The sequence below is a fragment of the Parasteatoda tepidariorum genome, chromosome 9 (assembly GCF_982258835.1).
Source record: "Parasteatoda tepidariorum strain Cologne lab strain chromosome 9, Ptep-v5.0, whole genome shotgun sequence".
Lineage (NCBI taxonomy): Eukaryota > Metazoa > Arthropoda > Arachnida > Araneae > Theridiidae > Parasteatoda > Parasteatoda tepidariorum.
In genome coordinates this window covers 57929972-57950637 of record NC_141763.1, presented here as the reverse complement: position 1 = coordinate 57950637, position 20666 = coordinate 57929972, and the positions used below count along the sequence as shown (strand labels likewise).

The window sequence follows — 20666 nt, the reverse complement described above, 5'->3', positions numbered from 1 at the left end:
CTCTACAATCTAAGCAGATGGACATTATGGTAAGGAATTGATAATAAAGTTTGCACTAAGTATCTTACCTCCCAATTTATGGGTCATGGAACTGCAGAAAATATTTTGTCCTCTTTTTACAAATGTATGGCTGATGGTTAAAAGCTCTCTAAAATGCTTCAATTATCCATGGATGGACCCTATGTCAATTGGAAATTCTATTAGAAGCTTCAGTGTGAATTAAAAGAGAAATATTCCCACCAGGTCATATTCATTGGCAATTGTGGATTACACATAACGAATAATGCTTTTAAACATGGTGAAAATGGGATATGTTCCTTCTAATTTTTATTTTCAGAAAGAATTGTTGCTGCATAACATTTAGAGAAGGTTGTGTAAATTATGGATGAATAATTTCAGAAACGATGTTTAATAGAGGAGAGGAGGGGGTTATGGAATAGTCATGGAATATGGAATACCTAAGATTTAGCTCTGTCTTTCATGCAGCCTTCACATGGAAATACACAGGATTAAAGGATTTCACCATTAACACCTCATTACCATTAGTTATAGATTGTGCTGAAAATGATTTTGTGAATTAATATGTAAAACCAGTAGGGTTGTTTTTAAAAAAATATAAATTTTAGTCCATAATACATATACTCTCTTCTCTCTATATAGGCAAAGCATTTAGGTATTATATTTGAAATTAATTATTGCCACAACAAGCATTATTGCTTCTAGTAAAATAGAAGAGAATAATTTTTAAAATTGGTCTCAGATTAAGGTCCTTGAAAATTTTGTTGAGGTCCTTGAAAAGTCCTGGAAAGTCCTTGAATTTCAATCTCATCATAGAGTGGGAACCCTGTAATATGTTTTGATTTTTTCACCATGTACAATCTAAATAGCTAATAATATTTTTTAAAAGCCAATAAGAACATTGATAGAATTCTTCTACATAAGTACAATACTATGTCTTTGATGATAATATACTATGTCTTTGTGCTAGAACATTGTGTTCATTGGCGAGTGAGCGCAGCGAGCCATGGTTCACGACGTGAACCACATAGGATTGCGTAGCAATTCTCGGGGGTTAGCGAGCAGGGGGCGGATCCTCCTAGTTTTATTTATTTCATAAAAAGAAAATATATTTCCACTATTTAGCGTTTAAACCAATTAAAAATTTTCAACTCTTTACATGCAAAAATAATTTTAACAATTCAAAGACTATTTCATTATCTCTGAGGTATAAATGTCTTTTTTTTTTAAATTTTAGTAATTTTTAAATTTTAAATTCTTGTTGCTTGACTTAAAGTAATGATTAGTTTTACAATTTTTCTTAATGGAAACTAAATTAACTATTACACATTTACTTATAAAATTGCTTTTTATCACTTGTATAGTAGTTGTTATTATTGAATTTCAAAATTGATTCAAATATGAATTTCAAAATTGATTCAAATATGAATTTCAAAATTGATTCAAGTAAGAATTTCAAAATTGTGAATAATTTTTAATTTAGATTACTCACCGTTATGTGGAACGAAGGCTATTGGTAGCTGAATCATGTGGTGTTTTAGCACCTTTTGTGCTGGTAAGTATTAAATTCTTTATTAAGTTGTCAAGCCCTGCAGCTTAAATGAAAACATTTGTTGTTGTTGTTACAATAATTTAAGAGCATGCCCCCTTTTTTACTTTAACAGACTATCTGATTGTTTTTTATTTTGTTTAATATAGTTTTTTAGCTGGTATGTGGCATAAAGTTTCCAGATTCAGCATTCTTCTTAAACGTTTTTAGAAGAGCGACCCACCCTGCCTGCCTTTTGATGCACTCTCTTTGCCATTTTTGCAAAATTTAGCCATCATCCCATAAAAATACTTTTTATTCATATTCCAATGATACAGGGCTACATCCCTGTTATCATTGTTGTATTCATCTTTAATAATGCAGTCACAAGCCATAATAAGTTCTAAAAATGTTTATTTAAAGGTAGTCTGGTGGTTATAACAGTTCACATTCCCACTCCACAAGGGAGGGGGTGTGGACGAAACTCCGGATGGTACCGGCAGATGTTTTGTGGAACACGTTATTCAGCAAGAGACATATGAAAACCATCGGTCTTGCATTAAATACTTACAGATTTTGATGTAAACGGGATCCAGTCGTACATACCTTTGTAACTCTACGCATTATGGAAAGTCATTTAATGCTTCCTAATATAGAAGTGAAAGAGGGACAAGATTCTAAAAATAACTCCTCCTTTGAAATATAAATCTAATTATATTCAATGGTATGCTTTCAGCCTTGAATTCCCAAAATAGAATATCTCTATGCTTACTCTTTAACAAAGACATTTCATGAAAACGAAAGAGTTTTAATGGTTTTATTAATACAGAAGTATTTATAATTTTTGTATTATATATATATATATATATATATATATATATATATATATATATATATATATATATTACCTTTTAGTAGTCATCAATATAAATGAGGGGGATATAATTGATTTTTTAATAAGGGTTTACTTTTTATTCTGAATTCTTACGTGTCTGTAATATTGACCTACAGGAAATAATTTGGACCTGTAAAATACAAAATTTTAATGCTTATCAAAATATTATAACTAAGCTTTCTAATAAACAGGGAAAAAACTCTACTTTTGACATATTTACAAGTTTTCCAAGGTCATCTTTGGCCTTAATCCAGAGTTGTAAAAATAATTTTGTTATAGGCTGCATTTACTAACATCTTATAAATTTATTACAAAGGAGTATATTTAGAAGTACTGAGGACTTACAAGGTTTAGCACAAACCCTTGTCTCCAAGATGGAGCAAACAAGAAAATTCATTGTATTCAAGTCAAGTAAATACAATGGCTATAACAGTCAGAAAATATAGTCAGATATAAATTATGTGCTAAACCTTATAAGTCCTCAGTATTTCTAAATATACTCCTTTGTAATAAATTTATAAGTTGTTAGTAAATGCAGCCTAAAGTAAAAAAAAAAAATTTTAAAGATGATTGCCTAGGAAAGTTATATAAGACAGTCAGAAAATATAAAAATATAGAGATAAGATAATCAGATATAAATTATGTGTGTAGTATTAGAATCCTATTAGAATGTCTGGTTTAAAAATAGCTATTATGATTAAGAAATTATAACATTTTTAAAAATGAATTTACATGTTATGATGAAAATATTTGGTTTTAAGCTTTATCCTAAATTATTTCTTGTTACCCTGTATTTTCATTTATTAAAAGAAATGATTATTCTTTTTTTTTCTTTTCTTCACAGAGTGGCATCAGAAGTTCTCTCTTACTCTCTATGTTAAAACAAATGTTACAGGAAGACAAAGATGATGCTGTTCGAGAAACTGTAATAAGAAATTTATCTTTACTGTTATTATACGTTGAAGACATTGATAAATTCTCAAAAGTATGCTTGATTTATGTTTATAGTTTACGTTTTATTTAATGTGGCACATGTTTTTATTTGCAACTTAATTAAACCAAATTTAACTTTTTTTTCAGGCATCTGAATTACTATTTTTATCTTTGGAAGACAGGAGCTTAAATGTTGTTGAAACTAGTCTTAGTGTTCTATTACCTTCAGTTGCTATGTGGGCTTTGGAGATTAATTTTTTAGAATCTCAACTTTTTCCATCTGTGATGTCAGTTTTACAGAATCATTTCAAAGTTTGTATTTCTTGTATATTTTTAGAAAACCTTTTTTTTTTATCATATAAATGATTCTTTTTCTGATTTTATTTTAGCAGAAATTATTAAAGAAATTTTGAATATTAATTTTAACTTACATATATTGATATTCTTCCAATTTATAATTTTAATTGTGATTTTATATAGCTTGAAAAGCTTTAATTTATATTTTTTAATAAAACTATTTAAGTTTTTTTATCCCAAACTTAATATAAATAAAATTATTTTTTATAGCAAAATGTATTTTAAGCAATGTAATATTTAAAAAAATTTAAATTCCAAGTTAAAAACATATTAAAGCTAACAATGCAAAATGTCTTTAAGATTTTAGCTGCTTCTTGGTTAATAATATTAATCTAAATATTGGATGTATTTTTTGTAGCAATGTATTTTGTAGCTTCTAATTGTTTAAAGTAAAATCTAATTTTTTAAGTACTTTATTATTAATGAAATTATTATAAATACTGCAATATTTTTATAGCTAATGTTTCTAATAATGGAAAAATGCTGTTTATAATTTTAAATAATTGAAAATCAATAATAAATTATTTTTAACATTGACAAGAAAATATATATACAATATAACAAAGACAAAAAGAGTAAAAGAGAGATTATCAAGGAAAATTAAGAAAAATGGTACTTTAATTATAATTTCTTTTGCAATTTTAAATAAATTTTTCTGAAATTTTAAAGCAATAATTTTCGAATTAAGTTTAAATTACTTTAAAAGTTTTGTTTAATTTTATTCAATAATTTTAAGAGTTCTAACAATAAATCCTAAGCCAAAGAAATAAATTTTTATAAAAAAATCCATATCTCCATAAGTATCTAAACTTGGTTTACAAAAATTTGTTCAATTATGGCATATAATAACTAAAATCATTGTTACGAGTTACAATTTTATTCTTACAGTTTTTGGCAGAGGGTGTTTAAAAACGCTATTTTCCGTTTGTAATTTAATGTTGGTCCCTGAAACCTCTAGGAGCTTTAAATTTCATTGAGAAGTATGAGAAATGTATGATATAAACACTTCTGAAGTTGTAAAATTATTCTTTAATTATTTCTTAAAAAATATGAGAGAAAAAATTTATTAGTTTCAGAAAGTTATATTGTACTTATCTGAAAACAATGCAAGTTTTAAAAATATCATCTCGAGAATAAAAAAGACTTAATCACTATATTGTCCCTTGCCCTTTGTATAATTTTTTTTTTCAATAAATATCTCAGAATATTCTTTATAGCATTTGCTTTATAACATTTTAATTATCCTGCCACTTTACAACATTTCATAAAAAATTTCTTTCTTATTTCACCTTTTCTGTATTAAGCAATATTGGCAGGAAAGCATGATCATGAAATTTCTGTTCTTAACTAAGTCTTGTATTAAAAGTGTCCACAAGGATATATGCTTACTTTTAGTGTTTAGAAGCCTTAAAAGTCAAATTATGTAACTAATAATTTTATTCTATCCTGAAAATGTTATTTTTTATTACTCTGGAATTATTTTTCTTAATGTCAATTTGCTCAATTTAAATCTCATTTTAAAATCAGTTTTGTGTTTTTAAGAATGGAAAAAAGTGTAAACTATAGTTTTAAAAAAATGCCTCATGTATTTAGGTTTTATGCAACATTCCATCCCCTCCTGTGATTGGTAGTTTACAAAATGAAGAACAGGTTTGCATAATGATAGTTAGAGCTCTTTCTTCATTGCTTCCTTTCCTATTTGTACATGTGATAAAATCCAGGCCATACATTGAAAACCCTGATATAACCTGCAGCTCTCCCACTGAATTTGATGGTGAGTAAAGTAGTTACTGCTCCGTTACTTACAATTAGAGCCAAGATTTTGTTAACCTTAAAATTCCTCAGAACATGCACTTATATGTTTTTGTTAACCTTTAACCCTTTCGCGTCGACTATCACAAATACGTGCCAGCATAAAACTGTATTCTTCAGGATAAAAAGATAAAACTGGTAATAAAAGTAATTCTTTAGCAGTTTATTTGTGGGTGGAGTTATAATTGTTTGATTTATTTAATTCACCATTACTTAGTTCAAAATAAAACTATTTAGTTATACTTTGAACTAACATTAATAATATATATGATTAAACTAACAATAAAGTAAAAGCAAAGTAAGTCTGTTAAATTAGCAACGACTACATTTAAGTTACCGTTTTTTATTTAATTGCATCCTGATTCTGATTTTGTACAAATACTTTACTGAATCACCCGTCCTCAAGTTGTTGAATTCCTCAAAACATGCATTTATATACATAAAAACAATGTCTAATTGTTCTGCTATTCCAATATGCAATATTCACTATTGGTTCAATGTATGCTTTTATTTTGGTTTTATATAAAAACATAATTTATGTTTAGAAATTATTCGTATTTTTGATTTTATGTATGCAAAATATTAAATTTTTTTGGATTTTGTATGGTTTTTGGACAATAAAACTAGAAATTATTAAAAAGTATTCATTATTAAAAGTATTACCGTATATTCCGGCGTATAATGCGCACTTTTGATTCAAATAACATTGGAATTTACGGGTGCGCGGTATACGCCGATTATCAAAAATTATAGATTAAAGGTTTTCTCGCCCTTCAACGTCCAAGTGTTCCACTGTTTTTTTAAATTGGCTTTAAATGGTTTGTTTAAGCAGACGTCCAATGGCTGAACTAATGGTGTCAATCCGCCCGGAATAACTGCCATATCGGTGTTACATTGTTTCAAAAAAATTTTTGTATTATCTGTAAGGTGGGACCTAAACATGTCCCACACTAAAAGGCTTTCTGGTTTTCTTATGCAGCCAGGATGGATTTGCCAGTCATTTTTTACCCACAATTTAACACCATTTTCGTCCATCCAGCCTTTTTCGTGGACATGAACAAAAATACCTTTTGGAAAATTACATTTGGGAAGAGTATATCTTAAAATTTAAAAAAGGCATTAGAAATTACGGGTGCGCATTATACGTCGGGGCGCGTTATGCGCCGGAATATACGGTAATTATTAGAAATTATTTAATTATTATTAAATCTTTTTAGTGGATCGCTTACCAGTTTATCATAGTAGTATATTGAATCCATCCATTATTCTTGGTGATGGGGATGAGTTGATGAGTGCTGTAAAAACATTTGATAAATATATAAACAGTGAATGGTATAAACCTTGGCCTGAGCATGATTTTGTTATTAATGAACTGTAAGTTGTAATTTTATATTATTTCTTTTTTCAAACAATGTTTTTATAATATTTTTAAATATAAATTTTTTTAAATTAAAATTAGTTTCATTTTAAAATACAGTACTGTTATAACGAAGAAATATTATTTGTCACATGAACTAAATTGTTTTCTATTGGGTTTAACTATTTGTAATGATGCTTAATGATTAGGTTTATAATTGTTGGAAGAGTCATTAAATCAACTAATGAAAATTAGTAATTAAAAGTAATTACACAAATCAGACAAGTGTTCAAAATATAGAATATAAATCTGCAAAAATTACTATTTTAAAACATGTAGAATTATATTTAAATAACAAGAAATCAAGTAGAGTTGTTTTTTTTTTAAATTATAAAAATTATTTAACCTCTTAAATTTAGGTGTAATCCAAATTAAAATAAATTTATCTTTAAGCAAATTACAAATAAAATTTATAGAGTATAGGATAAGCAGCAAAAAAAAATTTATTATGCTAATCAATTTATACCTTATAATAATTGCATCAATTAATAAGTTTCAAGTAAATTCAACTATGAAACTTTGTGTCCCCATAATTTAGAAAGTAAAATTAAATATTAAAGAAATAATTATAATAAAAACTTATTTATTTTTATAATTAGCCCATTACTATGGTTAATTCTACAATTTACTGAACTTCACTAAATGCAATTATTTATTCTTGTGCTCAATTATTTTCTGGCATAACACATATTTTACAAATCACATCATATTTATTTAAATCAAAAGAATCATAATTTAAATCATTTGGTTTAATTACCAGGCATTTCTCTTTATAAATATTACCTAACAGTTTTCTCCGACCGCAAATAGGATTTAGTATTACCCCAGTCATAGAGAACCAAATCTCCCAAATATAAATTTGTAACCATCCTTAATAGGACAAACTCAGTTTTCACAGAAAACACATTCAATAATTGCATTATAAAAGGATGAATAAATGAGAAATAGTGAAAAATACCTTTCCATGGCTCATCAAAAATATTAAAAATTAATCCATATATATCTAAAATCAAAAGTGATCATTATAGAACGAAATGCTCTTTATGTCAGAATACCTAAACGATTTTAATCGAAGTTCTACAAAAAAAAAATTAAACTTAAGTTTTTTAAAATTTAAAAGGATATTGAAAAGTATAATTAAATGAACTAACATTTACTAAGCAAATAAACCTTTTTTACCGGAGGAAAACCATTTTCTACCTGTCCCGACGGTGACTTACATAAAAAGAGAGTGCATATGTCAATTCCTTAATCTAAAAGGGAAATGTAGACATCCCAACAGATTATTATCGCCATTTTAAATAAAATAAATTGATAGGTTAAATCACAGGCCATCAAGTACTGGATGAATATTTCAATTTAGATTGCATTTTTATATATTTAATGTTATTTGCGTTTAATTATTGCACTTTGTGTTTGCATTTTTTTTTATTACAATGCTTGTAATAATATTAACTAGATATGTGATGCATATCAGGTCAGTAGAAAGTTTTCTTCTGGGTTGAAAAAATGCTAAAAAAGTAACTGAAAATAGAAGTATCCCAAAATAGACCTCTTTTGAAAATTAAAACACAGAGGAGATAAAAATTTTTGGTTTGTATGCTGCTTAGGGAAATAGGTACTTTATTCTCACAAAGTTTCAAAATTAGCTATCAAATTTTCAAAAGAAGGTACAGCTGACTGGAAATATCCATTATTTGAACAAACAATGTTGTGCAATCTAAAAATAAAATTAATAGGCACCAGTACAAATATTTCAATTAAAATGTTCTGACAAGCAGCAGAAGACATTATTTTTAATGATTGCAACGCCATCTGCTATCAAACGGTTTCGCTATTTTTGAATTTTGCAGGGGGGGGGGAAACAATGCAAAATGCCGTAGACCATGCATTTTTATTGATTGATCTTAAAAATTTTGCTGGTCATTTTTGAGTTATCCAGAATTAAGAACACTTTATCTAAATTGTTATGAAAGATTATTTGTTGAAAGTTAGACAAAAAAGTTAAACTTATTTTTCTATAACTTTACTTTATATAATTTTGTTATATTAATTTTATTTCTTGTGGAAAAATAATTCAGATAGAAAAATGTAACTGAAAATATTTGAATATGCTTTTTCCCTCAATTTTTTTGATTATATAGAATTTAAAAACTTTTAATCAATCTACTAATTTGCATTGCTTTGTTATTTTTTAAAGGCATTGTGTAACTAAAAAGTTTCCATTTTTATCAGACCCTTTTATTTATAAATTGTGATTAATAGCCTGATAAATTTTTATATTTTTAGGTTATCCTTTCTTCATTCTATTCTGAGTTTAGTAAGCTCACAGCGACATGCACTTGTTCATACATTAGTGGAGCTTATGCGTAATTTTTGCCACCTTTTTGGGCGATCATTTACTCAAAAATATGTGAAGCCATCTTTTCTATCAAAATTAAAATTAAAGGAAGATGAAGGTATTTTTCTTATTTTGAAATTGTTTTTATTTTGTTTTAAAGTTTTTGATACTTTAACATACAAGTGTAAAAGTAGAAAAAATATTATTTTATATGATGTACCTTTTACCAAAAAATTAATTTACTATTATGCATGTAGCACAGCTTTGTGCTATTTTTTTCTAAAAAATAATTGTATAACGCTATGTTGATTTGCCTAGTTGTAATGCTTCTAACATTTTTTAAATATTTATCTATTTATATTTTTTTATTTATAGATACATCAAGCAGATCAAGTTACCAAGATGCTACAGTTCCTGTCTATATTGCAGGTGTATTGAGTGTCTTTAATCAAGTACGATAATTTAGATTTTTCTTCTAATATTAATATTAAATTTGTATATTTGTATTTAGCATTTTATTCAATGCTACTAAAATATCTTCGTAATTTTAGAAATCTCTATTTTATTAAAAATTAAATTTGTTTTGAATAATTTACAAAAATTCATATTTTTGTAGGCAGAAGATCGACAAGAACTTTTGGAGTTCCTTCAAAATTTACTAGTTGACATATCAACACATCATATTCCTGACAACAGTATAAAAGCCGCAATTACGGAGTTAAGGTAAAATTGATGCATCTTCTTTATTTATTTTACTGTAAATAATTATACTGAAAAATATTTTAACAAGTAATGTGTATACAATTTTGAGTAGGGAACTGTTTTTGTGTTGCTATTTAAAAAAAGTGTTTTTTTAAAAATTAGTGTAGTTTTTTAAAAAATTATTCTTGCTTTTACAATTTATTTTGTATAAAAAATTGAACTATGTATTATAAAATGAAAAGGGGCTACTAGGAGTTAATTATTTATATATTTTAGATATTTATATATAATTTATTATTTACATATCATTAATTATTTTTAACCAACTGTCAAATCACATTTATTCAGTTTGCTGTACTAAACAATGATGAAAACCTTACATATTTGTTAAATTCCCTGAAAAATGTTTGTAACAATTTAAACCATGCATGTTTTTTTTAACTACTTAAAAACTTCCTTTATCTTACTTTTTATTTTCTGAATCATTTTTGTTTAAAATTACTTGATTTAGTGATAATATCTATGTTTTAGAAAATAGTTTGAGGTTTTGCATTGAAGTAAAATATTCTGTAGCCTGTTATTTAAATGTTAGTTATTACAAATACCAAATCATTGTTTGTAATGCAGATTTTTTTCAATCGTGAATTAGTTAGTGTGAAATTTTTAAAATTCTTTTTTTGGTATAGTGCATTAATTTTACTGACTATCGAAATTTGTTACTTTTAAATTAAATTCATTTTTCTCAGAATAATATTTTTCCACTAAACATGTTTTATCATATGTTAATTGTTATTAAAAATGAGAGCATAGCCATATTTTTTTGCCAAAATTACTAGTTCAAATACTAATTTTTTAATGTTTGGCTAGAGATTTTATAAAATGTGCAATTTATTGAAAAATAAAATTTTTTTTTATCAACTTATTTTTAAAACTGAAATATAAGGATATGGATTTTGTATTTTTAATAATGTAATGAATTTTTACAAATACTCTTGAATGCAGTTATAAGTTTTTTGTGAAAAAAATAAATCAAAAATATAGATCCCTATATTTATAAATTATGCTAAACCTAAGGAAAGTTGTTTTATATATGTATTTAAACTTAAACTGTTTTTCAAAAATATTTTTTAATTATTCAGTTTTGACTTGAATAGTTTTACTATGGACCCGGGGTCGGTAACCTGTGGCTCGCGAGCCGCATGTGACTCAGTCGCTGTGAGCCAGTTATAAGCCAGATTTAATTACACATTCAAAAGGCATGCAAAGACAATTCTCCCATTGATGTAACTATCTATATTTGTGTTTTTATATGAATAAATATTATTTCATATTTAGAGCTGTTTATTTTAAATCAAAAATCACATATATATAAGCAAATACTATAAAATTTGATTGAAAACTTTTAGTGGCTCTTTAAAAACTGGGAAATTTTGTATATTGCAACTTTTGGCTCTTCAGTTACAAAAGGTTGCCGACCTCTGCTATAGACCATAAAGGACAAGATTGCTTTACACAATTAATAAAATTAGTAAATGTGCATAAGGACAGTAAGACTTTCTGAAGGAAAAAAACTTAAAAACCTGAGTTTAATTGTTATATAGAATGTGCATTTATCAAAAATGGCTAAAATTCAATGCAGTTTCATACATATATTATCAAAATGTAATAATATTACGAACATGAAAGAAATACCTATAAATGATGAAATATTAATACTTAAAAAATGTAGTTGATAGAATATTTATATGCATTTATTGAGATATTGTAGTACTTAATAAGAAACAAACCTTTCTCTTTGATTTTTTTTATTATTATGTGATTTCATATTGTTTAAAATTTAAAAATTTTATTAACCTAAACTGTGTAACTTTGTAAGATTTTTAGTGTCATTTAGGCAAATCTGGTCATATAATTACTTGCATTTACTTTCAGTTCCAATAAAGCATATCATGAACTACTGCTTTCTGTTCTTTGGGATGGTGTTGTACATAATTCATCTTTAGTAAGAGTTACTGCTGGAAGACTATTTGAAATCTTGGTTGGAGTTGTATCTGAAAGTCTATTACGCACTCGTGTGACCCCAGCCCTCGTGACTCTAGCCAGTGATCCTGAAATGTAAGTGAAGCCTTTACTAATTTATGTTTATACAACAAAATAGATTTCACACAAAATATAGTTTTTTTATCTATTTTATGTTAAATATGATATTAATGCTTACCACCCATATATTCTAATTACATATGCCTTTAATGGGTCCTTGCGTTTTTAGTATTCAATAATTACTTTAATTAGTGCTAAAATGTGCGAGCATAAGTATCATATTCCTTTTTTCATCAAATGTATTTATAAATTTTATTTACTACTTAAGAAAAAGTTTTCCTAATAAAAATGAGTAGAGTATTCACTAAATTTTCAGTTATCATTTTCAGAATAAAAATACATTTTTTAATTTTTAAATTTATGTGTAAAAAAATTTAAAAATGATACATTTAAATTTAAAAAAAAAGAATTTTTAAATTTATGTGAAAAATAAAATTAAAGATTAAAATGCTTAAACTCTGATCGGAAAGCTGATTCCTTTGTTAACAACATATGTTTTTCACCACCTCTCCAAAGCATGTGGAAATGCATTTTTTCCTGATTTGCACCTATTGGCCACTGTGGTTTTAATTGTTCTTTTTTTCAAAATGTAGTATAGTTCGGGATTCAATCCTCCACACTGCATAGTCCTAACGACCACATGCGATATATGTGCTTGCAAAATCTGTGAATAAAAAAAATTCTTTGGTTAGTCGCTGAGCTATACCGTGGATGCAGGGATCTGGGAAAATTTCCTTCCCCTTCAAATCTATATCTAAATTAAGGAAGTGACTGCGCAAATGAAATCCTCTCTGCAGAGAATCACAATTGTGATAGCATGTCTTTGAATCATCCTAGTGAATGTTTCCCCGACTGTTACTGTTGCAGTTAGCTCTAGTTTGACGTAAATAAAGTACCTACCTACCTATTTCATCTTTTTTCTCTTTCGGCTACTGTTGTTTTTCTAGTTTAGTTTCTCACCTTTATTTTTTCATTGGCAACTTTACGTTTTTTATTTCAAATCACTTTTGTTTCTTCACATTCTGGTCTGACAAGTCTTGAAAAATGGTCGTCCATTTTTTAAGCACTGAATTGAAGCAATCAAAATTTCACTGAATTCTCATGTTAAATACTACTTATCAAAAAGATTAATTAATCAGGTTTTAACACATTTATTAATTATGTGTAAAGGTAATTGAAGCTTCCCCACACCTTTAAATGGCCTTCATATTTAAATAAGTAATAGGATGACTAATATTTATTTATTTTAATAGGAACAACAGTATATATAAACTTCTGTTTAATTTTTCTTGATAAATATGATGCTATTTGTTAGATAATTGCTAAAATACCATCGGTTTTAAATATTATCATTCTGTTTCCCATTATAGCGTTGTAAGAATAGCAACAGTACCTGCATTTGGAGCAGTTATGGAACTTAGTTCTCAAAGAGATGTAAGTTAAAGTTAATCATTTTATTTTTTTTTCACATTTTTTTTATTTTAAATGAAAATTGCTCACATTTCTATTTCTTATTCTTATCGACTATATATATAATATATATTTACCGTAATAATATTCTTTGAAGTGTTTTTATTTTTAAAAAATCCAATATGTCATTAATAATTTTTATGTTCTCTGTAGCATGAAAAAATTTATGAAATGACTTTATTAACTGATAATGTGCGATTCAATGCTGTGTGCTGGCATATAGAAATTAAAAACTTGTATTAAATATCCATTTAAAAAGTAATATTTTTCATGAATTAAATTGCAAAAAATTAATTTTGAGAAATAATTTCATTGATCATTTTGAAACAGTTGTTAAGTATTAAAATATGAATAATTTAATTAATTTCATTTTTCAATACATGATAAATTTTGTGTATCTGTTTTTGCTTTGTGCTGCAATTTAGAATATCTCAAGCTTTCTTCGTCAGGTATGGTATGCATTGTATAAAAGCTGTAGTGTAGAATTTCCTGTTGCTTTGTGTTGAATGATATTTTCATATTCTTCTGCATGATTGGTAAAAGTTATGTTATAAAATATTTTATTGTCCTGCATTAAAGTATGAAATTCTGAGATAAGGTGCCTGTTTTTTTATTTTTACAAATGTAGCTAATTTCCATAATTTTATTGTTAATTTAATACTAAAATAACTGTAAGTTTATGTGTACAGTTCACTTATTTGTATTAATAGTGGTCAAATAAACAACAGTTTATAATTTTGTATCTTAGAAATGTTTTTCTTTATAAAAATAAAAGGTTTTGTTTATTTTTCATAATTGTATTGAATGTTGATGTTATCCATTGTCTTGCTTATTTTTATTGCTACTTGAATGTGTTGATCTATACTTTGACTTTTTTTATTTTTCATTGGTATAGAAATGTGTTGTTGTATCCATTGTTTTCTTGTTTTTTTTTTTTTTTTGTTTTTTTTTAAATTCATATTTTGTTTTGCATGTTTTTAATCATTTACATTTGATCTTTATCTTTTAAAAACTCTAGAGTATTTATGTGTAAATGCTTTTATTCTTATATTTTAAGCTTCTTGAAAAAGCTCATCTTCAGCTTCAGACATTTCTTGATGATCAGTTATATCGAGATCAGCATCTGTTATATGTTGAAGTCATTAAAACCTTTGCTAAAATTGGTCCCAATACAGAACCTAAATTCAGGGATGAATGTAAGAAACTTATGATTATTATTTTCTTTTAATTTGTTATGGCTATTTTCTCTTTGGTATTTAAAAATGCAAATTTTTTCTTATAAATGTTTTCAAAGTATATAAAAAATTAATGAATATAAAAAATTTAGCTTACATCCTCAAGTTTTATGTTGTTTTTTTAAAGGGGTATGAATTGTATTACTCGATTATTATTTAAGTTGTGTAAAAACTACCTTTAGGAAATTAAATATAATTGTAGCTATTATATGAATCATTTATTTATCATTACCAAAATATTTAAATCTGCATAGTTATTTAGTTTTTTCGTCTATTATAATCTTCTTGTACTTTGTCATATACACTTTTAACGGGATAGATTTTTCATATCCCCCCCCCCCAAAAAAAGAACTAAATATGTAATCTTAAACGATGACACAATTTTGTTTTTTGCAAAGCGTAATAAGTTAATTACATATTTAGGAAGAACTAAATACAAAATAATGCAACATAACAAGGGACTCATACTGAGAAAGATGAAAAAAATTCCAAGCTCACAAATTGGTATCAGTATACATTATAAAATTTTTATTAATTTTTCCATAATTTGAAAATTTTTCTTTAACACAAGTGCTTTCAATTACTATAATATCTCATAACATGTTTTTTTAATTAATTTCAGTTTGCATGTTTAAGTCAGAAATTGTTCTTCAAATTATGTATAATTTTTTGAACATTTCTAGGTGATAACTAATTATAGAAAAGCTTTCAGTTCATTGAAAATAAATTCTTGAAATAATAATTACAGAATTCAAAAACAAGAATTATAACGTAAAATTTTGAACCTAAATCTGTAGAATCAGAGTAGTGTATATGATAGGGTAATATTAAGTATATATTGAGTACAAATTGATAAAATGAATTTTAGTTTAATTGTACCTGCTATACAAAGAAGACCTAACAACTGTCATCAGTGTAAATTTCTAAAATATGTTATGGAATAATCTATATTATTATTTTAAAGTAATGAGTTGTACTTTTTACAGTTGTATTACCTAGATTAGCTGCTTTGGCAGCTGAAAATAATAGCACCAGCAATGAAACAAAGAAAATGGACATCGCTCTTGCTCTACTAGAAGCATATACCGCCATGTCTTGTTGCTGTATCCTTTCTTTTATACATAATATTTATCTAATTGTTGATTTATATTAATATTGTTAATGAGTATTGATCCATATTTTTTTCTCTTTTTTATTCAATGACTTTGTTTGAGTTTATCATCTTGAATCACAAGACTCATCCAACTAGTTTGCTAAATTTACTTTCCTGTTCAATAATATCGCCCTAAAAATAGTAATATTCGTCTGTTGACATTTTTTTACCTAGTAACTAACTTATACTTTCTGACATATTTGAATGAACTTTTTTTCCCTGAATATTTTGAAATATATAAATTAAAATATTGCATTGTTTAAAATGGAAAGCAACTTTGAGCATGTGGATTTTTCCATACTTGGGTAAAATACTGTAATTTTTTTTTTTTTTTTTTTTTTCAGTTCTAAGAGAAAACTTTTGTTTTGTAGTAATTGTGTATCTTTTGTAATAATAGTCAAAAAATTCTTACTTTATTATATTTATTTTTTTTCTCATAATTTAAATAATTATGTAATATCTAACTAAAAATTTATATGGAAATAAAAAAATTATATTTTTTTTCTCCCCTATTAGATGTATAGCAAAAAAGGTTAAAGCAAAATTATCCATTATAATTGAGTCAAAGAAAATATAAACAAACAAATCACATTATGTTATTCCGTGCATTAATCTTCTTTAAAATAATTAAATTATTCTTTTATAATGAATTTTTATGATTTCAGAGGATAATATGCAATAAAATGATGCATATAATAAAATGAGATAGTTGTTGACTTTTTAATTGAAACAAAAACATTATAGCAGTGTTAACATGTCATTGTACACAATTTAAAATTAAATGTAGAGAAAGAAATAGTTTTAAAAAAACTGGGTTCTTAAAACTATATTAATCTCGAAAAAATTTAATTCTAAATTCATTCAAAAAATTTGTGAACCTGTTAAGAACTCTTGTGTGTAGCTTTATTTTTATCAATATGACATCTTTCAAAACTCTGTAAGCATTTTTTTTGTGCAAAAAATTTTATATTAACCAGAACTGGCTCAAAAGGGCAAGTAATGATATAAAAGGAAAAAAAAATCTTAGCTTTCCATCCCAGTTTAAATTAAGATAATAAGTATAGATAAAAAAAAACTTGTGATAACTTCAAAAACTTTTGGGATATTTTTTTTATTTCCAGTGCATAATTTCTTCAAACAATTTTCCATAATTCATGTCTACTTTTCAAGTCACCAGGATTTTACTTTTAATTTCATATTTTTTCAGTTTTTTTTTTTTTTTTTTTTTTTTTTGGTATTATGATTATTATTATTTGTAATAGTTTTAATTTATGCTTTAAAAGTAAACATTATAAATATATATTGTCTATATCTGCTTGTGATCTAGTAAATGTTTGTGTATATACATTCCATTAAATGTATTAAAATGCACTTAATATAATTAGTTATGAGTGAACAGTTAATTGCTGAAGCTTTTCTACCTGGTTTGAGATGCTTGAAATCTGATGTTCAACAAATTGCTCATGAATATGAAGATACTATCAACAGTATGATACAAGAATTTGAAGCCAAACTAGACATAGGAAGATCTGTTGAAAGGTATATAAGTTAAAGCTGTTTTGCGGAATATTCTGTATATTTATTTATTTTCTCTTTTACTTAATTGAAGAAAATAAATATTAAATTTCGTATTTCTTTAATATTTTTTTAATTTTCAGCCGTCCTCGTTCAATATCTGTTACATCCCCTGGAAGCATGGAAGAAATGAAGAACAGAGTAACTAAAATGTTTTCTGGGCGACCAGTGGTTACCAGACCAAATATTCCCAATTTATTCCAACTACGTAAAAAATAGCACTGTAGTTAATCCTGGTGCAATATGTCCATTTAACATTCCACGTTGTGATTATTGAAAAACAATATTTTATAGAGTTGTAAATAATGAAAAAACAAATAGTTTTGTAATTTTAAAATGGTTAATATTTTATAGAATTTTTAAGTGGCTCTAAGGAGTAAGTGATAGTGTTATTGTTTGCTTTAAAATTTTCTACACTTTTTTGTTGTTAAAGTTGTGCATATGTGCTAATTATTTCACTGGTCTTGTTATTTTGTTCCTTGTAAAGATATTTTAAAATTTTTGATGTCTGTGTTTTTTACTTGTAAATTATTTATTGATATGTTTGATGTTGCTCTGAAGTATGTGTATGATATTTTGCTGTTGTATAAGAATTGTGCTTTTACGTGAAATATCTTATGATCGATGCAATGGTTTCACTAAGTTATTCTGTATTGTATTATTAGTATTCAAGTTAAACGCATTTTCAAATGCTTAAAATAATTTTTCAACAATTAGTGAAAAACAGTATTTTTTATTTATTATCAGCTTTACTTTTATTTTAGAATAGTTTTTAAGAAGAAACATATACTACAATAAAAGAATTTCACTCTTTCTAAATAAACTTTCTTTTTTACAATTTTTTCCTGACTCTTGAATTTGATAAAATAATGTAGATGGCTTATTTAACATACCTACAGTTGAGTAATATATTAATAAATATTAGTCGAAATAATTTATCTTTAAAAATGTGTTTAGCAATTTTCTTTTGTTTTTTTTTCTGATAGATTTCATGTGTCTATTATAAAAGAATTAAAATATGCAAAAGAAAATATTTTTATTGAAAAATAATAACATGCTTCCTATACAATTTTTGCATTTTTCAAGATAGTAAATGTAAAGTTTATATTTTGAGCTTTCAACATGCAAACAAAAACACGTTTTATATAAAATAAAACTGTGACTTTGATTATTGACAATATTGTTATTACATTATTTCCAATTTTTAGTTAATTTAATTTTATAAATGTCATAACACTGAGGGGTTCCTCAAAGTTCTTTCGTGAATAAAAATAAAGAAGGAAAAGCCACAATTTGAGTGCTTTAAACGTAAAATAAACCTTAGTCTTAAACTATATATACTATCCTGTTCAAAAGAATTGACTGATTTTTAAAATGTATAAATATTTTAAATGTTTCAAAGATTATTAAATTCTGTTTAAAAAGTCTCCTATCTTGCAATGTTTTTCTCTTGAATTAAAAATTAATAAACAATTGTCAAGTTTTGTATAATTTTAAAATATATTTGTATAGTTTAGTTTCTCTTGAATTAAAATAATTTGAAATTTAATTTTTATGTTTGTAAAAGTTACAACCTACTACATTGCTTAGGTGTATACCTAAGCAATGTAGTAGGTTGTAACTTTTATATATAAAAAAATTTAATTTCAAATTATTTTAATTTACAAATAAAAAAAAGATAGCTTTTCTTCATATTGAGATTTTACACCATTTTCAAAACCAACATAGAGAATGCAGACTAGAGGACTAAACCTAACCATATAGTTGCAAACTCTCAAACCTTATTTAAATAGCATATTATTCTCTGAAAATTGTTACTTCACATGATACAAAAACCTTCAAAGAACAATCTTAATTTATTATGAATTATTCACTGTTACATTTCTTTGAAGTGCTAACCAGTATTATTATAACAAAAGACTTTTAAAAATAGTAACCATAATTTATTATAAATTATTCTGTCTTGCTTTGCATGTGTGACATTTTAAGTGCTAGCCACTTATCCTTTGATTAAAGACCCGTTTAAAGAACAACTTTAATTTATTATGAAATAATGTCTAATACTTCGAATGTTTTCGTCTGAGTGCTAACCACTTTTTAAATGTGTATTTGCTTCTGTATATGCATGTTCTATACCCATTTTAGGAAGTGCTAATTATTTTGGCATGTTAAGTATAATAGAGAATTGATGTTTTTAAATACACTCGTGTTTGTGAAAATTGCCGCACCATGAAGAAATTATGCAAATTGAACCAAACGTACATGAAATGCAAAGTGGGAAAAGACATGCAAGTTATTAAAATTGCAAAGTGGTGTTTATTTGTACCAGTCTTAATAATATTTGGAATGAATCATTCATTTCTGACAATTCCTTCAAGGTGTTGCAAGCGAAACAATAGTTTAAATATTTTTACAAACATTAGTGTATATTAGATTATAACTATTTTGCCAATGGAAAAAACTCCCCTCTTCACTAAGTCGAAAGTTATGTGCTGCTATGGAAACAAGAAGTAACACACTTCTAAGAAGAGAGCTCTCACTCCTCTGATTCTTTTCCTAATTCTTGTTCCAGACAAATTGTGAGGGGAGTTCTTTCCATAGATAGGCTATAAGTGATATGCATGTTTTATTTGATTTTATAAGTAATCTATTTCTGAATACTCATTTATTTTATACATTTATTTATTAAATTTATGGTAATTTAGAATAAAATTTGTTTTTTATTAAAATTTTTAGTTTTCATAAAGCTTGAAAAATACTCATGGTTTATTATTTTTATCCTAGGTTTTTAAAATACTCATTTTGAGACCATAAAATTAAATTCAATTTTATGAAATAAACTTATTTGCGTGAAACTCATTTTTTAAACTTTAAGTAAGTTTCTTTGCTTTTTTTAAAAGAATATCTATACTAAAATGTAAAAAAGTACACAAAATTATGTATTGTAACACTTTTTTAATTAATAAATATTTATATTTGTATATTGGTAGCTAGCTTTTACTTGTTCAAAATTTTGTTTATTTCTAATGTTTGTTTTAGAGCTTCAAATATACTGGTGTTAAGGGTTGTCTGATTGCTTTCTATTTGTGATTTCTGTGTCTTTCATTTATTACTTTTGCATGTTTTTGTA

General features: G+C 25.8%; 1 protein-coding gene across 1 annotated transcript in view; it reads left to right on the top strand.

Annotated features, from left to right (window-relative positions):
- The window catches only part of LOC107437704 (RAB11-binding protein RELCH homolog), a 38889-nt gene extending 20077 nt beyond the window's left edge, over positions 1 to 18812 (top strand). Inside the window, exons 11-24 of the mRNA XM_087151877.1 lie at positions 1502 to 1573; positions 3286 to 3426; positions 3522 to 3686; positions 5325 to 5505; positions 6761 to 6917; positions 9250 to 9419; positions 9677 to 9753; positions 9918 to 10024; positions 11936 to 12118; positions 13474 to 13537; positions 14631 to 14769; positions 15795 to 15911; positions 17347 to 17500; positions 17620 to 18812. Coding sequence (XP_087008003.1) covers positions 1502 to 1573; positions 3286 to 3426; positions 3522 to 3686; positions 5325 to 5505; positions 6761 to 6917; positions 9250 to 9419; positions 9677 to 9753; positions 9918 to 10024; positions 11936 to 12118; positions 13474 to 13537; positions 14631 to 14769; positions 15795 to 15911; positions 17347 to 17500; positions 17620 to 17755 — 1863 coding nt within the window. The 3' untranslated portion in view covers positions 17756 to 18812. The remainder of the gene's footprint in view (positions 1 to 1501; positions 1574 to 3285; positions 3427 to 3521; positions 3687 to 5324; positions 5506 to 6760; positions 6918 to 9249; positions 9420 to 9676; positions 9754 to 9917; positions 10025 to 11935; positions 12119 to 13473; positions 13538 to 14630; positions 14770 to 15794; positions 15912 to 17346; positions 17501 to 17619) is intronic.
- Positions 18813 to 20666: the final 1854 nt, after the last annotated feature.